Source organism: Molothrus ater, chromosome 5 (genome assembly GCF_012460135.2).
Source record: "Molothrus ater isolate BHLD 08-10-18 breed brown headed cowbird chromosome 5, BPBGC_Mater_1.1, whole genome shotgun sequence".
NCBI classification, from domain to species: Eukaryota; Metazoa; Chordata; class Aves; order Passeriformes; family Icteridae; genus Molothrus; species Molothrus ater.
In genome coordinates this window covers 21478948-21499557 of record NC_050482.2, presented here as the reverse complement: position 1 = coordinate 21499557, position 20610 = coordinate 21478948, and the positions used below count along the sequence as shown (strand labels likewise).

The 20610-nt window shown below is 36.7% G+C and overlaps 1 protein-coding gene across 6 annotated transcripts in view; it reads right to left on the bottom strand.

The window, feature by feature from the left end:
• Positions 1-20610, bottom strand: part of POT1 (protection of telomeres 1) — a 62115-nt gene that overhangs the window by 7750 nt on the left and 33755 nt on the right. For all 6 annotated transcript variants that reach the window (XM_036401231.2, XM_036401235.2, XM_036401232.2 and 3 more), the window contains 8 exons: positions 19768-20058; positions 15650-15805; positions 8226-8386; positions 5842-5927; positions 4642-4686; positions 4044-4200; positions 2566-2771; positions 1180-1315 (listed from right to left, as the gene is read on the bottom strand). In XM_036401231.2, the coding sequence (XP_036257124.1) occupies positions 1180-1315; positions 2566-2771; positions 4044-4200; positions 4642-4686; positions 5842-5927; positions 8226-8386; positions 15650-15805; positions 19768-20058 (1238 nt within the window). The remainder of the gene's footprint in view (positions 1-1179; positions 1316-2565; positions 2772-4043; positions 4201-4641; positions 4687-5841; positions 5928-8225; positions 8387-15649; positions 15806-19767; positions 20059-20610) is intronic.

Sequence of the window (20610 nt, the reverse complement as noted above, 5' to 3'; positions counted from 1 at the left end):
TCAATAAAACTACTTCTGCTTAAGTGATATAAAGTTAAGTCACTTTTTCCTTTAAAAAACCCACTCAAACTCCAATAAACTAACTTAACTGTGAATTTTGCTTTTTTTATTCAGTGTGTCTGTGTTTATTTTTATGTATAAATGAATATTCATGCAAATGCACACATATATAATTCATTCCACTATACAGAATCTTTTCTAGACTTTGCTAAGTATATGCCACTGATAAAAACGTGCATGAAACATAGCTCTGAAATGTCAGCATATTTGTGAGGTTCCTTCTTAAATATCTTATAAACCATTTACTTTTATAGTCCAACCATTTGCAAAGAGAACAAGGTCTGAAGGTGAGTTGTGTATAGCTGGAGAAATATATGGATATGGATTATGAAAGTACAAGCAGAAATACTTTGTATTGGTGAAGATCCTGTCCCAGTAGGAGTACCCATATTAAAAAAAAGCCTTTATTAAAAAAAAGCTGTAGACAGCAATATCTGTAAAGGTCAAAACTATATATGACAGAGAGAAACAATTATCTGTATTTATTTTATGGATAGTCCCTTATGGGAAACGGTAGGGTTCACAGGAAACATGGAATATTTCTGCACAGAAATGTTTTTACTACCTGCAGACCTAGCATAGTGCCCCACTGCAGGGTGCTCTGCCTGAACTGCTGAGAGAGAGGACTCAGGAGCTTTCATGGAGGAGACTGGTATTTCTGAGCTCAGTAGCTGCATGCTGCTGGGCACTGGGGGAACAGTACATTTAACCTCTCAGCATACAGTTTTAAAAACAACATATATTTTGACTTCAGTCTAAATGAGACCAGAAAATGGAAGATCTGGACAAGAAGAGGTATTTAGGTATTTAGGTACTTTGCACTGCATGTGCATTTCCATTTCTACAGCACACTGCCCTGCCCACACACCACAGACAAGACTGGAACTGGAGTGCTGTGTAAGATTTATAGACCAAGAGCCAAACTGCAGTCAGTCCTTTGATAGCAGGTGTCAGATGATCTGGCATTTCATCCCTGATGTCAGTACTGTGGGTCATGCTATGTATTCTACAGAGAATCTTTGGGTGAATTATCCCTTCAAGCACTGCAGAATGAATTACTGATAAAAATGCTATCTATTACTGCAACTAGTGAAATAGCAACAAATACTTTTAACCTACCCATAATATTTTACATTCCCTTTTAGAAGAAAAGGAGCTGAAAGATCTAGTAATTCAAGATCATCTTCTGTGGATCTCACAGGAATAACACACTTGAATCTTTTTGTAAGCTTCCAGATTTCTTTTAGTGTTCCACCTATCAAAAACCAAACAAACCATGGTTTCTTAAACAGTAGTCAGAAATAAATCAAACAACTTACTCAGCTGATTTCAGGGCCTTCATTAAGAATTGATATCCACTACCAAAAACTCAAAAAAGAGTCCAATACCTTCTCACTTTTATCCAACAGCAGACTCAATGATGCTTTGATATCTTCCTCATAGCTAACACTGTAACCAAGAAGTTGGACTTATTTAACATCACTTTCATATGTATATATTTCATATATAAATACTCCTATGATTTTACTAGCCATTTCCTTAGGAAAAAAATCAAAGCAACAAAACTGACCTTTTATAAGCACATATCCATACAAAGACCTACTTAGTTGGTGACACTTTAATATCTGAAAATAGATTTACTGAGATGTACTGTATTGCTCAGCTGTTCTAGGAAAATAGAGAATAAATAGATTTTTTTTTTTTCCCAGAAAGAAAAGGTTAGATTGAAGTTAGTTGGGAACATGTCAGAAATAAAGCAGCTATCAGAACTAATTTATTATAGAAGAAAGCAGAAAACAGAAGGCGTTTTGTCATTGACCCTCACACAAAGGACCACCTGACTTACATTTGCTTATTCACACCACTACTTGAGCACAATTGAAGGCTTTGTTTTGAACTCTGAATGGTGCTATATGCAATTTATTATTTTTGTTATATAAAAATTTCTCAATAGCATTCTTGCTAAATTGATTTGTTTAAAAGTCAGTGGCTATTTCTCTTTCCTGAGGAAATCTGATAAAAACCACACCAAACCAAAAAAAAAACTACTCAGAGAAGCTCTATTACTCTGAAACAACACTGACATCCAGAGGCTGACAAATTTAATTGGAGGCTTGTGTTACCAGAAGCCTTTCAAAACTTTCTCCATCAATACTAAAAATAGGCTTGTTTAGAAGACTTAGTTTTTAAATCAGAACTGAAAAATACGTAAGCACAGATAGCAAAAAAAAACCCCCATATTCAGATGTTAATTTTAGCATAATCAACAATAAACAATATTGGCACAGTTTGAAAATAGACAGAAGCAGCTTCTAAGACCTTTACCAACTACAATCTCCCGTTTGCACAACAGTAACTTGTAGTTCCAGCTCAGTTTTTCTTTTCTTTGAAGATACCTTTATGATCATCTCTACTTACACTGAATACAACTTCAGCACATCTTTGTTTGTACATACAGAGTGGACACAGCACTGTAAGAATTGGTGTATTTGCAATTTACCTTACCTTCTACCATTATCAAGGTGTCTTCAGGATGCTGAAGCATTTCATCATGCTTCACAAAATGGATGGCTATTTCCCTCTGTTTCTGCTCTTGTGTAGTCCATGTTACAGATTCATACCAGGATGTATTGTGTAATTCTGGGTTTGGGGCAGTACCAGCAGAGCCATGTAAAATGAAGTCAAAGTCATCTCTATCTGGAACTTCTTGCCTAAAACCATTTCCAAATTGAGTAAGTATGTTCTAACAGCTTCTCCTTAGGCAGTCTACTAACAAGGATGACAGTATTCCAAAAAAATATTAGAATATAGTCATGAGAATCAAAGGACATACAGGAAAAATATCCTCATTGTTTTATCAGTTTAAACATTAAGAGTTGTATAGTATATTATGGCTTTCCATGTTAATAAATATGCTAAGTAATATGCTAACTTACCTAGGAGCAGAGGCAGCCCAGTGGTTTCATCCCACACAAATGAAATCCATGGAAAACCAAATCAACTTTATGTGATTTCAGTTGGGCCTTAAAAGGGCCACAAACTGCATAGCACATCATTAGAGTGAAAAGATTATATAAACTTATGTAATTTCAAGTTTTATGTTTTAGTCTGTTTGGCTTTGCATAAACTGAGGGAGCAAAAAGAGAAAAAGGACAGGACCAGGATAGCTTCACCTAAGTACTGTCAAGGGAAAATCTGCAGCTCTGCACCACACAGTTTCTGTCCTGTCCTGCTAGTGTGCACCATTTGTGCATTTCCACTTGTCATACACAGAGAAGCAATAATGCAGGCCATCCAAATTACACAAATATTACAGAATCAATTAGGTTGTAAAAGGTCTCTGAGAGTATCCAAAGCAGGGCAACAAAGATGGTGAAATGCCTTGAGGAGAAGCCATATAAGGAGCAGCTGAGATCACTTGGACTGTTCAGCCTGGAGGAGACTGAGGGGAGACCTCATCACAGTCTACAACCTCCTCCTAAGGGGAGAGGAGAGGCAGGCACTGATCTCTTTCTCTGTGTAGACCAGTGATGGACCCAAAGGAATGGCCTGAAGTTGTGTGATTTTCCTGATATTTTTGATCCAGAAAAGATGCCTTATCTGGAAGACATGCTTTAGTCAAAGGTATTTCATTAATTCATTTGGAAACTATTATACCTCTTTGCGTATCCTATTTTAAAACTGTAATAACAAAACACTTAAGATACTTCTATCCAACTATGGTATGGAAAAAACTGTACTGCTGCATTTGCAAATAAGGAAAAATTATTGTTTTGAAAGCACTCAAAGGATTCTGGAAATGGAACTCATGTAATGATTTAAAAATTTCCTACTTAGTATTGGTGAGTTTCAAATCTTTGCACAAAATTATATAAATTTACATTGAACTTATCTTACACAAAAGTTGAAAACACACAGAAAATCTCGGCATCCCAAAACACACAGAACAATTCCTAGTTACTTATACTGTGCAAAACACTTACAATGAGTTGCATTTGGAACAATGAAGTTTAACAGACTGATGGAGCTTTTGGGGTTTGTAAGTTCTCAGCTTTGCTCTAATGCGATACTGTTGAGGAGCTGAGCTGTTTGTTATGGTTTTCAGTTCTGTGTTACTCAAATCCTGATGATCTGTTAATACTGCAAAACAATACACAGAGAGATGAAAAAGCACCACACATACTATTAATCACCATAATATCTGTAATATTGGAAATGGCAATTGCAGATATGCACTTCTCTTTATTTCCAACTTTTCTTTCCTTCCCAGCTGCAGCTTAGTTTTATCAATAGGACTTATTATTACAGTCAGTAAGATAAATCAAATCAGGCTGTGGGAGCATGGTGTACTTCAGGGTACAGAAACACAACATGTACAAAAACCAAATTTAAGTAGAATATACAAATATGCTCTATTCCTTTAAAAACAAAAAAACCCAGTACAACATACATGCATTTATGCTCTTGGGATTTATACTCTTAGAATAGCTCTTCCTATAATAACCCTTAAGATAATGTTTCAAAACTACTTTTGTTCTTCAGCAAAATTAAAATTCACCTTATGTTCAAAATGTTACCTACCTGTAACAGATAACTGCTGACATCTCTGTAAGTGCAATTCAAGATCTAAAATAGAGAAGAACTATCTAATTATTTTCCTTCCTTCCTTCTTTCCTTTTTTGTCATACAAAAATGGACATATGGACACATACAAACAGGTAGGTACACAGATAGACAGGTAGATACACACAAAGCCAAAAGCTGAACAAATGAAAATCCCTATAATGTATGAAAACAATACAACAACAAACAAACAAACAATAAAAAGCAGCAAAAGTAAGCAGGAGACATACATTGCATATCAAGAGTTAATATATTAGAGGGGACGTTAGCATATACATTAAATAGCAATGCTTATCAAAGTGAACACTTTTCAGAGGTATACTGTGAATGATCTGCTGACATAAATTGTATTCATCCCCTGTGATCCTTCTGGACAAGAACATAAATACATTATTCTAAGACCAATAGAGACTGCTTGGTCCCCCCTCTGAACCACCTCTATTACACACAGTGAGTGCAGTAAATAGGCATACAATTTTTTCTAAATTTTCATTTATGGACTGGACATGAAGCATTGATTTATTCTTAACTTTTGCATCCTTTTAGAAATGTCTTATGTTTTTATTTTAATAATAGCTGAGAAACACAGATTTTTAAAAGCTCGAAGCAAAGATACAGACTATATCAAACCAGCTTTAGAGTTTAATTCCCTTCTAGTTATTCTTTTCCTGGGCTAAAAATACCATTCAGAAAATAATATGGGGTCTGTAGAACTGTCTATAAGATATTACTGTTCCATGGAAGTGCACCTTACACCTCTGCCACTGACACAACTTTCCATCCAACAGCTTAAGAAGGGCTCCTCAACAGGCAGCTGTTTAGCAGCATTTTCAGTGCCTGTCTCTGCAGAATTTCCCTTTGGAGGGAAGCACTTACATAACTCTACTTCGTGACCTAATATAGTATGATTAAGAACACCATCTGTGTTTAAGAATATTCACTAACTCCTACAAAAGTATCTTTCCATGTAATATGAAATGCTTGTGCTGGAAGACAAGAAAGAGTAATGTAAATTTCCAGTCTAATAAACTGAAGGAATTCTCTAGGGCTTTGAATGTGAAAGTAGCATTACACACATAGAGAAGCAGTAACTGTGACTTTATCTTGACCATAGATATATTTAGAAGAAAGAACAAATCAGCTTTCAGTTGCTCTTACCTGTAACATTGCCAAAAGTGCTGTCTATGTCCATTGAACAGCTTTCCATATTCTGACTGTCTGTCAGAGTAACAGATTCTAGGAATCTAACGATAAATGGCAAAATATTTTACAATCTAGAGAAATCTTTTCTATATCATCATGCACACACATATATATATGGGATTACAGAGACACTTATATGAAACCTATTTATATACACAGGTATAATGTTCAGACATAAATGTTCCAGCAGAGACATAAAACTCAACTGAACCAGAATTTTCAGAAGATGATATTAATGATGCAGACAAGACACTTTCCAAATCACTTCTGGAACAGAAGTGATTGAAACACAAAATAGTGCCAAAAGAAATATGTACTACTAGAAACAGAATTCCTGATAATGGAATATGGACTTGGTTACTTAGCCTTTCCTAAGGAAGAAAAAAAGTTTATAATGTTTAGAAGCAGAGGCAGATCACTCAGCAGGCAGAAAATTAGAAGTGCCAAAATCTGACTAGAACTTAATATGGCTACTGCTGTATGAGCCAACAAAAATAGCTTCTCCAAATATATCATCAACAAAAGAAGGGCTAAGGAGAATCCCTATCCTTTATTGGATGTGGGGGGAAACATGACAAAGGAACAGGCCAATGTACTTCATGCCTTCCTTACCTTCATCTTAATAATAAGACCAATTATTCTCTAAGTATCCAGACTCCTGAGCGGGGAGACAGGGATGAGGAGCAGAATGGAGTCTCCATAATCTAAGAGGAAATGGTCACTGATCTGCTACACCACTTACACAGGTTTAGGGGGCTGGCTGGGATCCACCCATGGATACTGAGGGAGCTGGCACAAGTGCTCAAAAAGCCACTTTCTATTATTTATCAGCACTCCTGGGTAAGTGAGGAGGTCCCAGTAGAATGCAGATGGTTATCTCAAGAAGGGTCAGAGGGGCTCTCCTGGGAACTACAGGCCTGTCAGCCTGAGCTCAGTGCTGGAGGTCATTGAGCAGATGACTCTGTGTGCCATCATGCAGCACATGGAGGACACCCAGGGGATCAGACACAGCCAGCAAGGGTTTATGAGACACATCCTGCTTGACTGACTTCACCTCCTTCTATGACAAACTGAGCTGCTTAGTGGATGAGGACACAGCTCTGCATGTAGTTTACCTGGACCTTAGTAAAGCCTTTGACACTGTTTCCCACAGTATTCTCCTGCAGAAACTGGCTGTCATGGCTGGGACAGGTGCACATTTGCTGGGTAAAAAACTGGCTGGATGGCTAGGCCCAGGGAGTGGTGGAGAATGGAGTTAGTTCCAGCTGGTGGCAACTCACAAATGGTGTTCCCCAGGGCTCAGTACTAGTGCCAGCTCTGTTTAGTATCTATAATAGTGATGAGGACAAGGTGACTGAGGGCACAGCACCCTCAGTAAGTTTGCAGGTGACCCCAAGTTGAGCAGGAGTGTAGATCTCTTGGACTGTAGGTAGGCTCTGCAGAGCACTCTGGACAGGCTGGACTGATGGCCAAGGCCAGGTGTATGAGGCTGAACAAGGTGAAATGCACTTGGGTCACAGCAACCCCATGCAGAGCTACAGACTGGGGCAGCGTGGCTGCAAAGAGACTCAGCCAAAAAGGACCTGGTGAAGGGGCTGGAGCACAAGTCCTGTGAGGAGCAGCTGAGGGAGCTGGGATGGTTTGGCTTGGAGGAGAGGAAGCTCAGGGGAGACCTTAACACTTATCTCTACAGCAAGGGGACAGGAAGTTGTGTTGAGGTGGGGTCAGCCTCTTCTCTCAGGTGACAGAAGGAGAGGAAATGGCTTCAAGTTGTGCCTGGGGAGGCTTACATTAAATATCAAGAAAAATTTCTTCACAGAAAGTGCTGTTAAACATTGGAAAAAGTAGCTCAGGCAAGAGTCATCATCCCTGGAGGTGTTTTAAAGTCATGCAGATGTGGCACTTAGAGACATGGTTTAGTGGGGCACTTGGACAAGCCTTACATTTGGACATGATGATCTTAAAGGTGTTTTTCAGCCTAAATGATTCTGATTCCTTATAAGACAGTTTAGTAAAGAATGCAAATTTTCTGCTTCATTGTGGACATCTTTACATCTCACCCCTTTCAAGTAGCACATATGCACAGGTTGAAATGTGCATAATTAGAATTAAGCTAATTAAAACTGACATCTTGATCCATACTGTATTTTAAATTTGAAAAAATTGCCTTTATTTTCTATCCCTCCAAATACTTCTCATAGTGGTGCTAAAGACATATTCTGTTTTTGAGTTTCTGATTCTTAGAAACATTTACAATTCTAAACTGTACAGCTGTTACATTAGCCTAGAGTTTTCAAGAGTGATCTAGAGAAAACCAAACATCTACACATACTACTTACTCTTTTAGTTCCTTAACATCTGGGTTACTTTCTGGCAAGACTCCTATTCCTCGACCATAACAGGTGCCACCATGAAGATGAAATTCCATATGTGAGACATCTTCATTGTCAGCGCTTGCTTCTTTTGCATGAATACTGTAAATTCTCAGAAAACTTCCAATCTGAAAGGAAAAGAAAAACCCACTTTGATAATACAAAGTTAGTTATTTACATGGAAAATTCTTGTGCTCATGAAGCTTCTTCCTTGTTTTAACTGAACCACAGAACAGCTGAAGCTGGCAGCGACCTCTGGTGATTACCTTGTTCAACTCTTGTGCCCAAAGCAGATCTGTTTGTTTTGCTTTATCAGGAAACATTACTGGCAGCAAAGAGTGACTCAGAACCAGAATAAGCCTTCCTAATAAATCTAATTCTCAAACACACTTCAGAAGACAGACCAAACAAGTCAATACATTCCTTTCCCAGGGGCACAATTTGTGTATTCCCAGCTTGACAGAGACTGACATCCTGTGATTTGTCCTGGGAATGATGACATTTAGCAGTTGACCTCCTGCTCATCATTGTGCATGGCTTACTATGTTTACATGTACATACTAACATATCTGCTTATCAGATTTCTCCATCATATCTTACATTACAGATAATATAGCACCAGGAAAAAAGACAGTATGTGTTAGAAACTGAAAGATCTTGGCATTTTTCCTATCTCTGTTAGATCTCCTCAGGCTCATGGAGAATATGCTTCTTGTTTTGCTTAGAATGATTCTGTGTTTGCTGAAAGAGCTTTGTCAAATTACACAAACGAACTTAGGCTAACTTATACAAGCACCTATTAAAAAGAAAGTTATGCAGTGGTGAACACTGGACACATCTTTATAAATCTAGTTTTATCTCAAAATACCACTCCCATTATCTCCCAAAGAAAACCCACACACTCAACCAAACAACCAAAACCAAGCCCAGTGTTCTAAAGGCAGATAAAATGGAAACTCAATTACACAGTTACCAAATGTTTTTTAATATAATCTGAGATCCAGATAATAGCTGGGAAGCTACACACGCTCAACAACCTGGTTTTATATTAATTCTAAACATCTTATAAATAGCTGACAGAAATGACAAATTACTTTAAATTTACTTCAGTTAAAATTAATATTACAGAAGTCAATTTATTAAGTCATATTTCAGCTTGAGATCCAACTTTAACCAGTGGAAACTGAAACAGTATTCCTATTTGATTGGACTGGTCATGTCATACTACAGCACTTTTAAACACATGTATATATGCATAAAAGCAGATGGAGCAGCAACCTGTGTCTAGAATCCTCCTCTTTATCAAGAACAAACTATGACTGCATAATGCTGGTATCAAACTGCTCTTTTGAACAATAATCACACATGAAAAAGGCAGCATATTTTCCAATTAAGGCAGCAGGGACATAAAAAGTGCACTTCAGCTTGCACCTATTTTGCTTCTGGCATGGAGCTCTTACCAGACTTTTAATCTATCTGCCCTGTTAGTAAGCTGCTCATTTTGTTCATTCAAAGCACCACCAGAACAGTTTATGCATTTAGATGGCAGTTAAGAGGCTAATCCAAAGACATTCTTTTTTTCCTTTGCAGATGCTGATTTCACTTAATTACGAATATCCAAAAAGCAAAGGACACTCACATCATAAGACTAATCTAATGACTATGACAAATACTTTTGGAGAAAGTTTCTTAAAAAGTTCTTACCAAAGTTCTGCTTATGGAATAACCTTATGTAACAGTGACAAACTACTTCCCTACTGCCAAGAAATTTGCTTATAATTTGCATATAAGCAGGAAAAAGTTGATTTTAATTGACAAATTTCTTTTTTTTTAAAGATAGTATATAAAAAATTAGTATTTTCTTTATGTATAAACACAAACAATTAAATGTGTGTGAGGAGAGCTCAGAAGCCAAGAATATAAAATGCTGTATCTCCTTTCTAAACTTGTGTGCTGAAATTCACACAAAAGTCAACTGAACTACAAGTTTTAGTACAATATTCACTTTGCATATCATCACTAAAAAATAATCTTCCAAACATTTATTGGATCATTTTCTGAAAATTTTATATTTTATATAACATGTTATATTTTATATATTTGAATATCACTTTGAACTACAAAAAAGAGATGCATAATAATCAGCATTGCCAAATACTGAAAGGGTCTGTAAGGTTCTGAATGTCAGTGCAGAGATGCTTGGGTGGACAGCATGCTGTTTCCCTGGATTCCTTTGGGAGGCAGCCTTGCTTACTGTTAAAAACACAGAGCAAATGTGCATGCTATGGATAAAAATGTTACTGTATTTCTGTTTACAGAATGCCTGCAGACAGAGCTCTTTATATACATACACAGCTCTCTTTATTCTGACTCAGAAGAAATGGTGATCTACATTAAAGTAAACACCATGATTCACAGAGCCATCACTAAAATCTACAAACCCAGCTCCTCACTTGACTTTGCAGCAGTTCTGTTTATGACCTACCTCGTTTAGAGGAAGTTAATTTGAAAGTGAAATTAAAGTGAATAAAAATATTTCTTGTAGTAATATAAAATCTATTAGTACCCTATTTTCAGTCTAATTAAAATATTACTATTTAAAGAATACATATTAATGTTAGAAAGAATTGAAATGCAGAAATCATATATGCAGTTCCCTGTAACCAGTTAACTAGAACAACATTTTAGCACAGGAAATTCTCATGATTATTTCAAAACATAGAGTGTGTTCACAATCACTCTGGAGTTCACTGAATTCATAACAGCATTTGTCATTGCAGGTAAATATTCAGGTTTGTACAAAAAGGCACACAAGAGGCTGTCTTTATCTACAGGAATCACCTAACAAATTCACCTGTACTTATTTCTCTGCCTATACTTACGGTGATTATATTCAGTGGTATTTCTTTGCCATCCTTTTTATTGCATCAATTTTACTGAGTAAATAATGCACAACTTTCTGCAAATGAGACAAGCACATTATGGCATTTGGGCACCATCTTGGGCAGTAAGAAATACCAACTTACATTTAAGGGTTTGAAGGACTCAAGAGTAGGTCTTGGGTTTTTTTCTTTTGGGTTTTTTCCCTTTTCAAGGAGTAAAAAGACAGAAGTGGGGAGCATACAACTCACATGTCAAAGGAATGTTACCTAGGAATGTAATCTATGAAGCTAGATATTGCGGCCATGCAGTGAACTCATTTGAGCTGTATGTTGAAAATGTGACTCTGGCACTGGGAAAGCAAACTTCTTAGTCCAAACTACTATAATGAAAGACATGGCATGATATGGTGGGAGAAACAGCTGAAAATATACAGATTCTACATCTGAAGATATGTAACATGGAGCAAATACTGTGGAACTATGGACTAGGACTCGTATGTATGCTCAAGGTTAATTGTTTCAATTGCACTATCCATAAAATGGATGGCAACACAGAATTGATAGCATCAAGCCAGAAGAGGAATGCACTGGATCACAGTGAAAGAGAGAAATAAGGAAATCTCTGACCAACTGTGGGCAGCTGGATCTCTGCTGACCACTCACTCACCTTGATGCTTACCACCTAAGCAAAATGCCCCAGATGGAAAAACTCATGTCACAGACCTACTCCCACACTGCATGGCAAAGTCAGTGAGCCCTGAGAAGTTCAGGAAAATTGGCATAAGGCTAAAGAATGTGGAGCAACTGTATTCCACTCAGTTGTAGGCTGGGGTTCCTACAGTTATGAGAACGCCTCATCTACTCCAAGTACATTGCCAGAGGAAGAGGAAAATTCAAGAAAAAGCAGTGAACACCATTTTCTTTGCTTAGCTGTAGGTCTTGCCATGTCCTTATGACCCAGGCAATAATAATCTGCTTCAGAGGTAAGATTTCTGAAAATTCTTTTTGTGTTGCTGAAAAGCCACAGTCTTGCCCAGCAGGAAAGGGAGGCCAGTAAATCTAGAGAGAAAGTCTATTGCGGTATCAACTGCAACATACCTTCAACATTCCTTTAACTAAGGTTCTCTCCAGTGAACATTTTAAGTATTGTTTATCTTAGAAAATGAGATAAAGTGCTCATATCTTCAGTATTCTCTGGACACTTGATCTAAAGTTTTTAAAAATCTCTTGCAGCAATTTCCTTGACAATGTGCTCCAGGATTTGCCAAAAGTTCCCTGTAATACATTACTCACTTTCTCTGGCGTGCAGTACTTACTCAGTTACTTGTCTGAACCTGTGCCTACAGATAACATTTTAAAATAAGAACATGCATTTTAAGATTTTATAAATCTGCCCTTCTTGTTATCAAGGTTGCATAAATCAGATTGCTCCTACATAAAACATTATTTGCAAGCTGTGACTGTCATTGCAAATGGCACACAACAACAGGCAAGAGTGTAACATAACAATTCTGTAACAATTTACATTAAAAAAGGCCACTCTAAGCTAGTGCTAAGTATAGAAAAGAAGATTGAAAAATAGTGCACTTTTTATTGTGTCTGAAACCACAAACTGGCAAAATATCTAATCACACTTGGGAAGGTACATGTGGATACACTAGACATCTGCAAGTTCTACACTGCTACAAAAATGAATTTAAAAAAAACTGCATAACAAGATCCTGAACTCAATAAAATATCATACGTATTTGGATTATACTTTTTTATGATATGACATAACTTCCACTAGTATTTAAAAGCTTTTAAAGAAACCCCTCTAATTTTAAGGAAAGTTCCTGCCAAGTTTTATAATATATATGTGTGTATATCTATAGAGGTAAAAATTATTCTCTGAAATACCATTGTGGTGGTTTGACAGGAAATGTGTTTTCTGGGATGCTGTGGTCAGGCCAATGGATGCTCAGATTTTAATATTGGCATCTAATCTGGCCACTGGGACATTGGATCCGCCTCTAAGAACACGGGGTTAAAGCAGAGCTCTCGCCTGGGAGGCTCTCTTGGGTTTCCGGCGGGAAAGAGTTCGGGTCTCTGCCCCGGCCCAGCTGCTGGCTGGGCAGGGGGAGGGGAAAAGCCATGAGGCCGAGAGAGGTAGGCCTGAGCCCGGGGGTGGAAGGGTGGAAGAGAGAGAGAGAGAGACCGGGAGCCATCGGGCAGCCCCCCCCGGGCGAGAGAGAGAGAGAGAGAGAAAGAGAGCCACTGCCTGGGACTGTAACCTTGAGACTGGATAAACATGGGCCTGTGCCGGCAGCACGGAGAAGAAGGTGGGGGGGTGCAGCCGGCCAGTTGTAGAAGCCTTTAACCCCTTTTTGGAGAATGAGAACTTTACAGATCATTGACCTCTCCTAGAAGAGAGATAGAGTGGAAGATGAAGAAGGAAATGTGCAAGTGTGAGAGAGGTCTGGGCAAGTGAGAGATGTTGGAAGAATAGAGAGGAATCTTGGTGGGAAGAGATGATGGAGTGGCTTTTGCTGGACTCTTTTTGTAAAGCCATGGACAGAACCATGTTCCTTGTGATACAGAGACTGCATTCTAGGGGGAGGCAATGCCTCAGGACCAAGAGGGTTTGGTGTGGGTACCCCTTGGCCCCAGGGGGTGAAAAAATATGGGGGGGACAGGTGTCCCAAAGGTGAGACTGTGCCTTTTTGGATCAGGACAAAGCATCCTTAAAAAGACAACGCTAGAAGCAGCTCTGGTCCGTGTTCAGTGGTGAGAGCACACGACGGCAGATGTTCTCCGGGCGGTGCCTCAAGTGACACAGAAACACACGAGGCTTCAGCGGTGTTTCCAGGGGAAGCCCATGGTACAAGAAGGACTCCTCTCCTCTTGATGAACTGAGGATTGATTGTCTGAAGGGTGGTGCTGGACCAAGAGTTGGTGATTTGAGGAATAGATGTATTGTATTGGAAATTTGGTGGGGGGAGGAGGAAATGTATTTGTAAGGTTTTCATTTTTTCCTGTGTGTTCCTTTTTATATATAGTTGTAGTGTAGTTAATAACGTTTTGTTTTCTTTATTTCTAAGTGGGAGCCTGCTTTGCTTATTCCTGGTCACATCTCACAGCAGAAACCAGGGAGAGGGTATCCTCATGGGGGCACTGGCATTGTGCCAGTGTCAAACCATGACAACAATTAATTCTACATGTTGCAATCTGAAATTAGTAAATATTTCTGAAATTTAGTTGTCAGCATATCAGCCCTTTTTCATTGGTAACTCCACTAAGACAAGCATCTAGAAAGCCGTGTTCAAAAATTACCTAATTTGAAACTTCTACAACTTCTGTGACTGAAACTACTGCAACTTTGGATATAGCCAGAGGGAGAAAAACACCCACAAGAGGTCGAGGGGGGTTCCTTAACAATTTCCTTTGAAATTATTAAACCATCTACTACACAGTGCAGTATCCAGCAAAGATAAAAATGCTCCAGAAACGTGAAAGAGCAAGTGGATAGGAAGTAAAAAACTGAGAGCAAGTATGAAGACATCCCATTTATCACATACTCAATATATATTGTGATTAAATTCCTGAATATAAATGGGGGAAAATAATAAAGGGAGTATTATCAGCTAATCAAGAAAATATGTTTTATTAATATTAAAATACTTTTTTCCTTCAGATTTAAAGCATACCATTTCACTAGAACATAGCTTTTTTTACACCAGTTAGCAAGAGAAAAATTCTGGAAGAAAACTTTAAAGTAATGAAACACTTCTGTCAATTTTGTTATGAATTCTTACACAAATTCTTACACTTATTTTGCTATCTGTAATTTACTTGTGAATGGGTGTTAATTTATCAAAATTATTTCATGTCTGCTGATAGACCCACCATAAAAAAGGGTTATCACTTTTATTTTCTGGTAAAATGTTTTCTTAAAAATGATCTTGAGTATAGAGGGCAAGGCATGAAATGAAAGATGCATTCTTTGCCAAGTTCAAGTATTCAGAAGCAAGATGGCAGTATTGCTGAAGATCTGATGTTTAATTATGTTGTTGTTTTCTCTATCTAAGCATAATCAACATTACTGACCTACTAAATGAAGATTGCACTGCAAACTGCAGCTTATAGAACAGAAAATCTTCTATTGATTTAAGAATTAAAGGTCTTTAACAGGACTACAGGTTTAACACTGCATTGTATCATTTAAAAATAGTTCTAAAGCACAGAATACATTTTCTGAGTGTATTATTTTCACTGTATTATCTATTATACTGCAGTGTCTGGAAAGTGCTTAATTTGAAGAATTTTTTCATGGCAATTTTTGGGTAATGAGCCTGTTTAACACATGTTGAAGAAGTTTTGCATTCAAATAAAAGGTATGGGAAATACAGTAAAAGATAAAAAGGCATGTGAAACTAATTACAGCAGAACTGAATTGATGCATTCTCTGAAGTTATTTCTAATCAGAAAACAGGCCACAAAAAGAGAGTGAAATACCAAACTGTGCATTACCTTAAGTGATTCTGCCAGTTGTACATGATTATCATACACCAGAATGTCCACTGCTAGATTTCCCAGCTGATGAAGAAGAACTTTTTCTCCTTCCAGGTCTTTTGCTTCCACAGGCACCTTCCATGTGGGGTAGGGACATTCAGTGCCATCCCAAACCTGCAATGCAAATGAACTATTTCAATGTGCTCAGAATACTTTAGATTCAGACTTTAAAAAACTTTTTACTTTTTTTTTAATTAAAAATTATTAACAGTAAGAGATATTAGTTGTAGTCTCAATCTAAAAGTCCTTAAAATACTTGGATTAGACCTTACAGGATTTTGTAACTTATTACTCCTTACAGAGCATAAAATAACCTCTACAGAGAGCATAATCAAAGGCTAAGACCTGGAATTCATTAATATTTAAATAAAAAAGAAAAAGAACAGCTCTAGCAAAAGCTCAGCTGCTTATCCAGCACAGAATGACACAATATTCTCAGCTGGAAGGGACCCACAAAGATCATCAAGTCTAACCCTTAAGTGAATGGTCCACATGGGGATTGAACCCTCAACCTTGGTGACTAGCTGAGACAATCTCAGGGTCAGCTGTCACAACTATCAGAATTCATCATATGCAGAACTGTCTGTACTTAATATTTTAATCCTGCTATAAGGGTCTTTTAACCACTACAGCTACAGTATGTGAACACTGAGTGCATATACATATATTGCATATGCATATACAGCATATATTGACTTAATTTCTGATGATCTCCTATAGCAATATACACTGCTAGATACCCAGAACATGTTAGAAAAACATCAATACTTAACCTAAATTCTTTAACAAGGATTTTAAAACTTGTTTGCCTAAAGCTAATTCCTTGATATGCTCCAAGTACTGAAATATCAATAGTTATTTTTCAGCTATCAAAGTGTTGTGAAAAGGTAAGTTTACTGACAGGCTTAACACCTTGAACTCAAAATCTTACTTCTTAACCCAAACATTATTCTGTAAACCATGGTCTCCTGAGTTTCTGAAGATACACTCTTCTCAAAGACTCAAAAATAATGGTTTGATTTACTGGCATAGTAAAACAAAAATCTGGAAGCATTTGGAATTCTGAAATGCTGCTTTTCATAGAATTTCATACATACAGGTTCAGCAGAAGAACCTATTTTCCAATTTCAGACAGTTTGTGATTCCAAGGTGCTTTGTCCCATGAGTTAGGCACTGCAGAGGGCAGGAAAAAAAGACACCAAAGCCTAATTTTTAAAGGATTTCTACCTCTTATACTTAACTGCTTTGGATCAACAGACCCACAGGAGAAGATCTAAGAATCAGCAGAGCCATGTATAAATGCACTAGGAATAACTCATGGAATATGCATCCAGAATCAAGAGATAAAAGGGAAAACTGTTCACAGAGAAAATGGCCCATGACATCAAATTATGTTGCCAAATAACAGTATATTCTGAAGGACCCAGATAATGAGGTGGTATATTCTGCCACAGATTAAAAAAAAGCCTGTTATCTTCTGATCCTGCACCATGAAATACTTAAAACCACCTTTGAAAGAGAGGTTGTCTATTGCTTTATCACATCTTTTCCAGAACTCAGCTTGAAAACAGATTTAGTGCTTATATACTACAAATTTAGTCACTGACAGAGTAAAGAATCTTGCATTTGTCAATTTTTTCACTATTTTTCAACTGGCTTTACTTGGTACACTTTGGTAATTCTACACTGGAAAGATGAACTGACAAATGGATTAAAATAACCTGCATGCTCCCTGTTCAGATAAAAAGGATGGTGACTCACTTCTAAAATGTCCTTTGCCAGAGGAACTAATAGGGCTGGCACCAGGGCACCTTTTGAAAGGAATTTATAAGCTAGTGAAATTTCTTAAAAAAAAAAATCTTTCAGAAATAGTTGGGATTGGGTTTTTTCTTGTACAAATACAAAAACAGATAAACCTCTCTACCTCAGGAGCTGGGAAGCTCTACTTTACACTAAACATGAAAACATCCTGGTTTCAAACTGTCTTGGTTTTAAAAATGAATACTGGAATAAAACCCAAAACTGGTTAAATTAATTCTGAGTAAGAAACAACAAATTGTTCTATTACTAGTCATGGACAGATTGGAGCTAAACAAAAGTTAGTGCTAACACTCGATCACCATGATTGGAAAACACTGAAATGGGAGAGACAAAACACCTGTTTTTATCTTCAGCAGAACATGCTCATCGTAGGACTTACCTTAATGTACACAATTTAACTGACACACAGAAAGGAAGAAAGGATTAATAATAAAACTCTTATGAAAGGCATACATGACAGAATAATTTCTAGTGTGTATTCTTTAGTCTCCTCCAATATGACTAACAAAATTCTCAGAAAATGGAAAACACTAACAGCTGAGTGATACCATCTTTATGCCATGTCCAACTTTGCTGCTGTGCAAATAGGAATTAATTTATCAAGTGTTATTTAAAAGCTATGCTACAGGTGATGCACAGAATTGCTGAAATTCATTTTAGTTGTCTATGAGCAGTCTCCACTAGGAACATGAGATCAATGCTAATAATAATAATAATAATAATATTTTTTCATAGTATAATCAACCATTAATTTAACAGATATACTTGGAAAAAAAAATGTAAAACATTATTATAAAATGTATAATCAAAATAATACAATAAAATAATATTTAATGATCACTCAATTTGAGCTGGTATTGAATTGCTTATTTTGTTTGATTTATTCAGCAAATCATGAAAAAAATCAGAAATCTGTCGACAAGTTTTTAGAGAGGTTTCTTTTCTATCATAACCAGTATTTAATATCAGAAATGGACTTTGCCATTATTGAAAAATGGAGGAATTTAGCAACAGAATATTAATGTAACATTTTTAAGCTTGTCCAACGTATTGTAAAACATATTTAGGTATTTTATATTTTATACTTAATAACTGATCAACTGTTATTTGACCTCAGACTTCTACCTTCCTAAGTCTACCCTAAAATTTCCCCAAGCAATCACCTTTACTATACAAAAGTGACAAAATTAACTTCAGGTCTTACAACACAAAAAGCATGTAAAGAAATAATAATTTAAGAAAGCACTTGTCTCTGTCCTTGCAAAAGGTCTTTCAATGAAGATACACTTATTCATGAACAACTTGATTACAGTCCACAAAGTCATGAAAATTTACTGGGTCTCATTTGACACATATTTCACAAGACATAATTAAATGGAAATGCTTGTAGCAGTTGCAGAATATGTGACAGCATGGACTTAAGGTTTGTTTCTCTGTAGTAATGCATTGCTCTGTATGAGAAAAATCTTTGCTGATTCAATGAAGGAATAATGCCAAGTGCTAATTCTAAAAATATTGTAACAATACAGTTTAACACGGTAGAACCAATAAATAATTTTAAGAAGTCACAAAGTGGAAAATAACAGCTTGATCACTACGTATGTTTTAAGAATCAAGTACAAAAAAAAAATATAGAAGTCTTGGAATAACACCAGACCAATACATCTCAACTGGGAATATTGTGGAGACCTCCTTTTCATTTAGGTAATGTTAAGGATCACCTTTAGAATCTGCTTTCCTGTTCTGTGGCACTTTGCATTTTGTATTTTCAGTAAGCGCTGATGCCCAGAGTGCTATGTGTAACTAAAAGAAGCTACCTGAAATCCATCATGATAACATAATCCATTCATTCCTTTCAGGCAGTGCTACTTACTGCACCAATCATATCCATCAAATCTAGAAAAACAAACAGTAAATGCTGCTAACTAGAAAACAAGGATACAGTTTAAAACTAACAATATTTTTCAAGGTTAAGAAATCTTGTGATATTTATCTACAAATCTTTGTGAAATTATGATCTATATAATGCCATCTTAATAAACCCCAGTAAAAAAACAATTCAGGTGATCAACTTCAAAGACAACCAGGCTTTCTACTCTGTTTTCATAAAAACAAACAGCCAAGGATCACAGATTTGCTTACACTAAAAACATTTATCTACATAATATTATTTAAATTAATATGTCTGTTTTACTGAAAAATGTATCAGAATGTCTTAATAAACCTAAAAAATTATTTTTAAAAAGGAAGTCTACCTTTAGAAGAAAGGAAGATCCATCCACTTTTGCTTTTCCTACCAGCTGGCAGGTGAGATCAAAGAACAGCATTGGCTGAACACCAGACAGTTTTGTTGCTGGTCCAGAGATGGAAATGTTACTGGCTGCCCAAACACGTAATTCTTCTATTGTTTTCTGTTCTTCGTCCATGAATGTGTACACTCTGCTAGAAGTTCGTGGAACTACTGGAGCTCCTACAGTTCCATCAAATGTTAAGGATGCAAATCCCCCACTGGTAATTCCCTGCATCTGTCCATTGTATTCCCTGATCTGTAATAAAATATGAATGAGAAAAAAAAAGTTTGTATGCATGGATAAACAAATATATTTCTGCTTTATCATGTGCATGGAAAATGGACCATTGATCATTTCTGTCCCTGTTTCTACTGGGAGAACAGAGTCAAAATAAAAACAAAACAAAAAGGTAAAATTAATATTAATAAGAAAACAAAATGTATAAGCAGGAATATCATCTTACACAAAAATTTTTGAAGCGGCAGACTAATACTTACCTGTAACATTTACACCTACAGCATCCTTACAGAGTATTTTATTTGCACACATCAAAATATTTGTGTGGGGAACATATCAGGATGGGAATAAATGGGGAACTAAATGCACAAGAGAAATTAATTTTTAGGGTTTACGCAGCAGAGTAATGGCAAAGTTATTATAGATTCCTGTTTTTGGCACCTCCCAATAGCCATTTCCCAATATAAAAAAATCTATCAGTTCAAGGAGATACTTGTTTTCCATAAAGCAAGCAGTGATGAGCTTTCATTCCTTGAATTATGAATACAGCTATCACAACTATTCAATGTC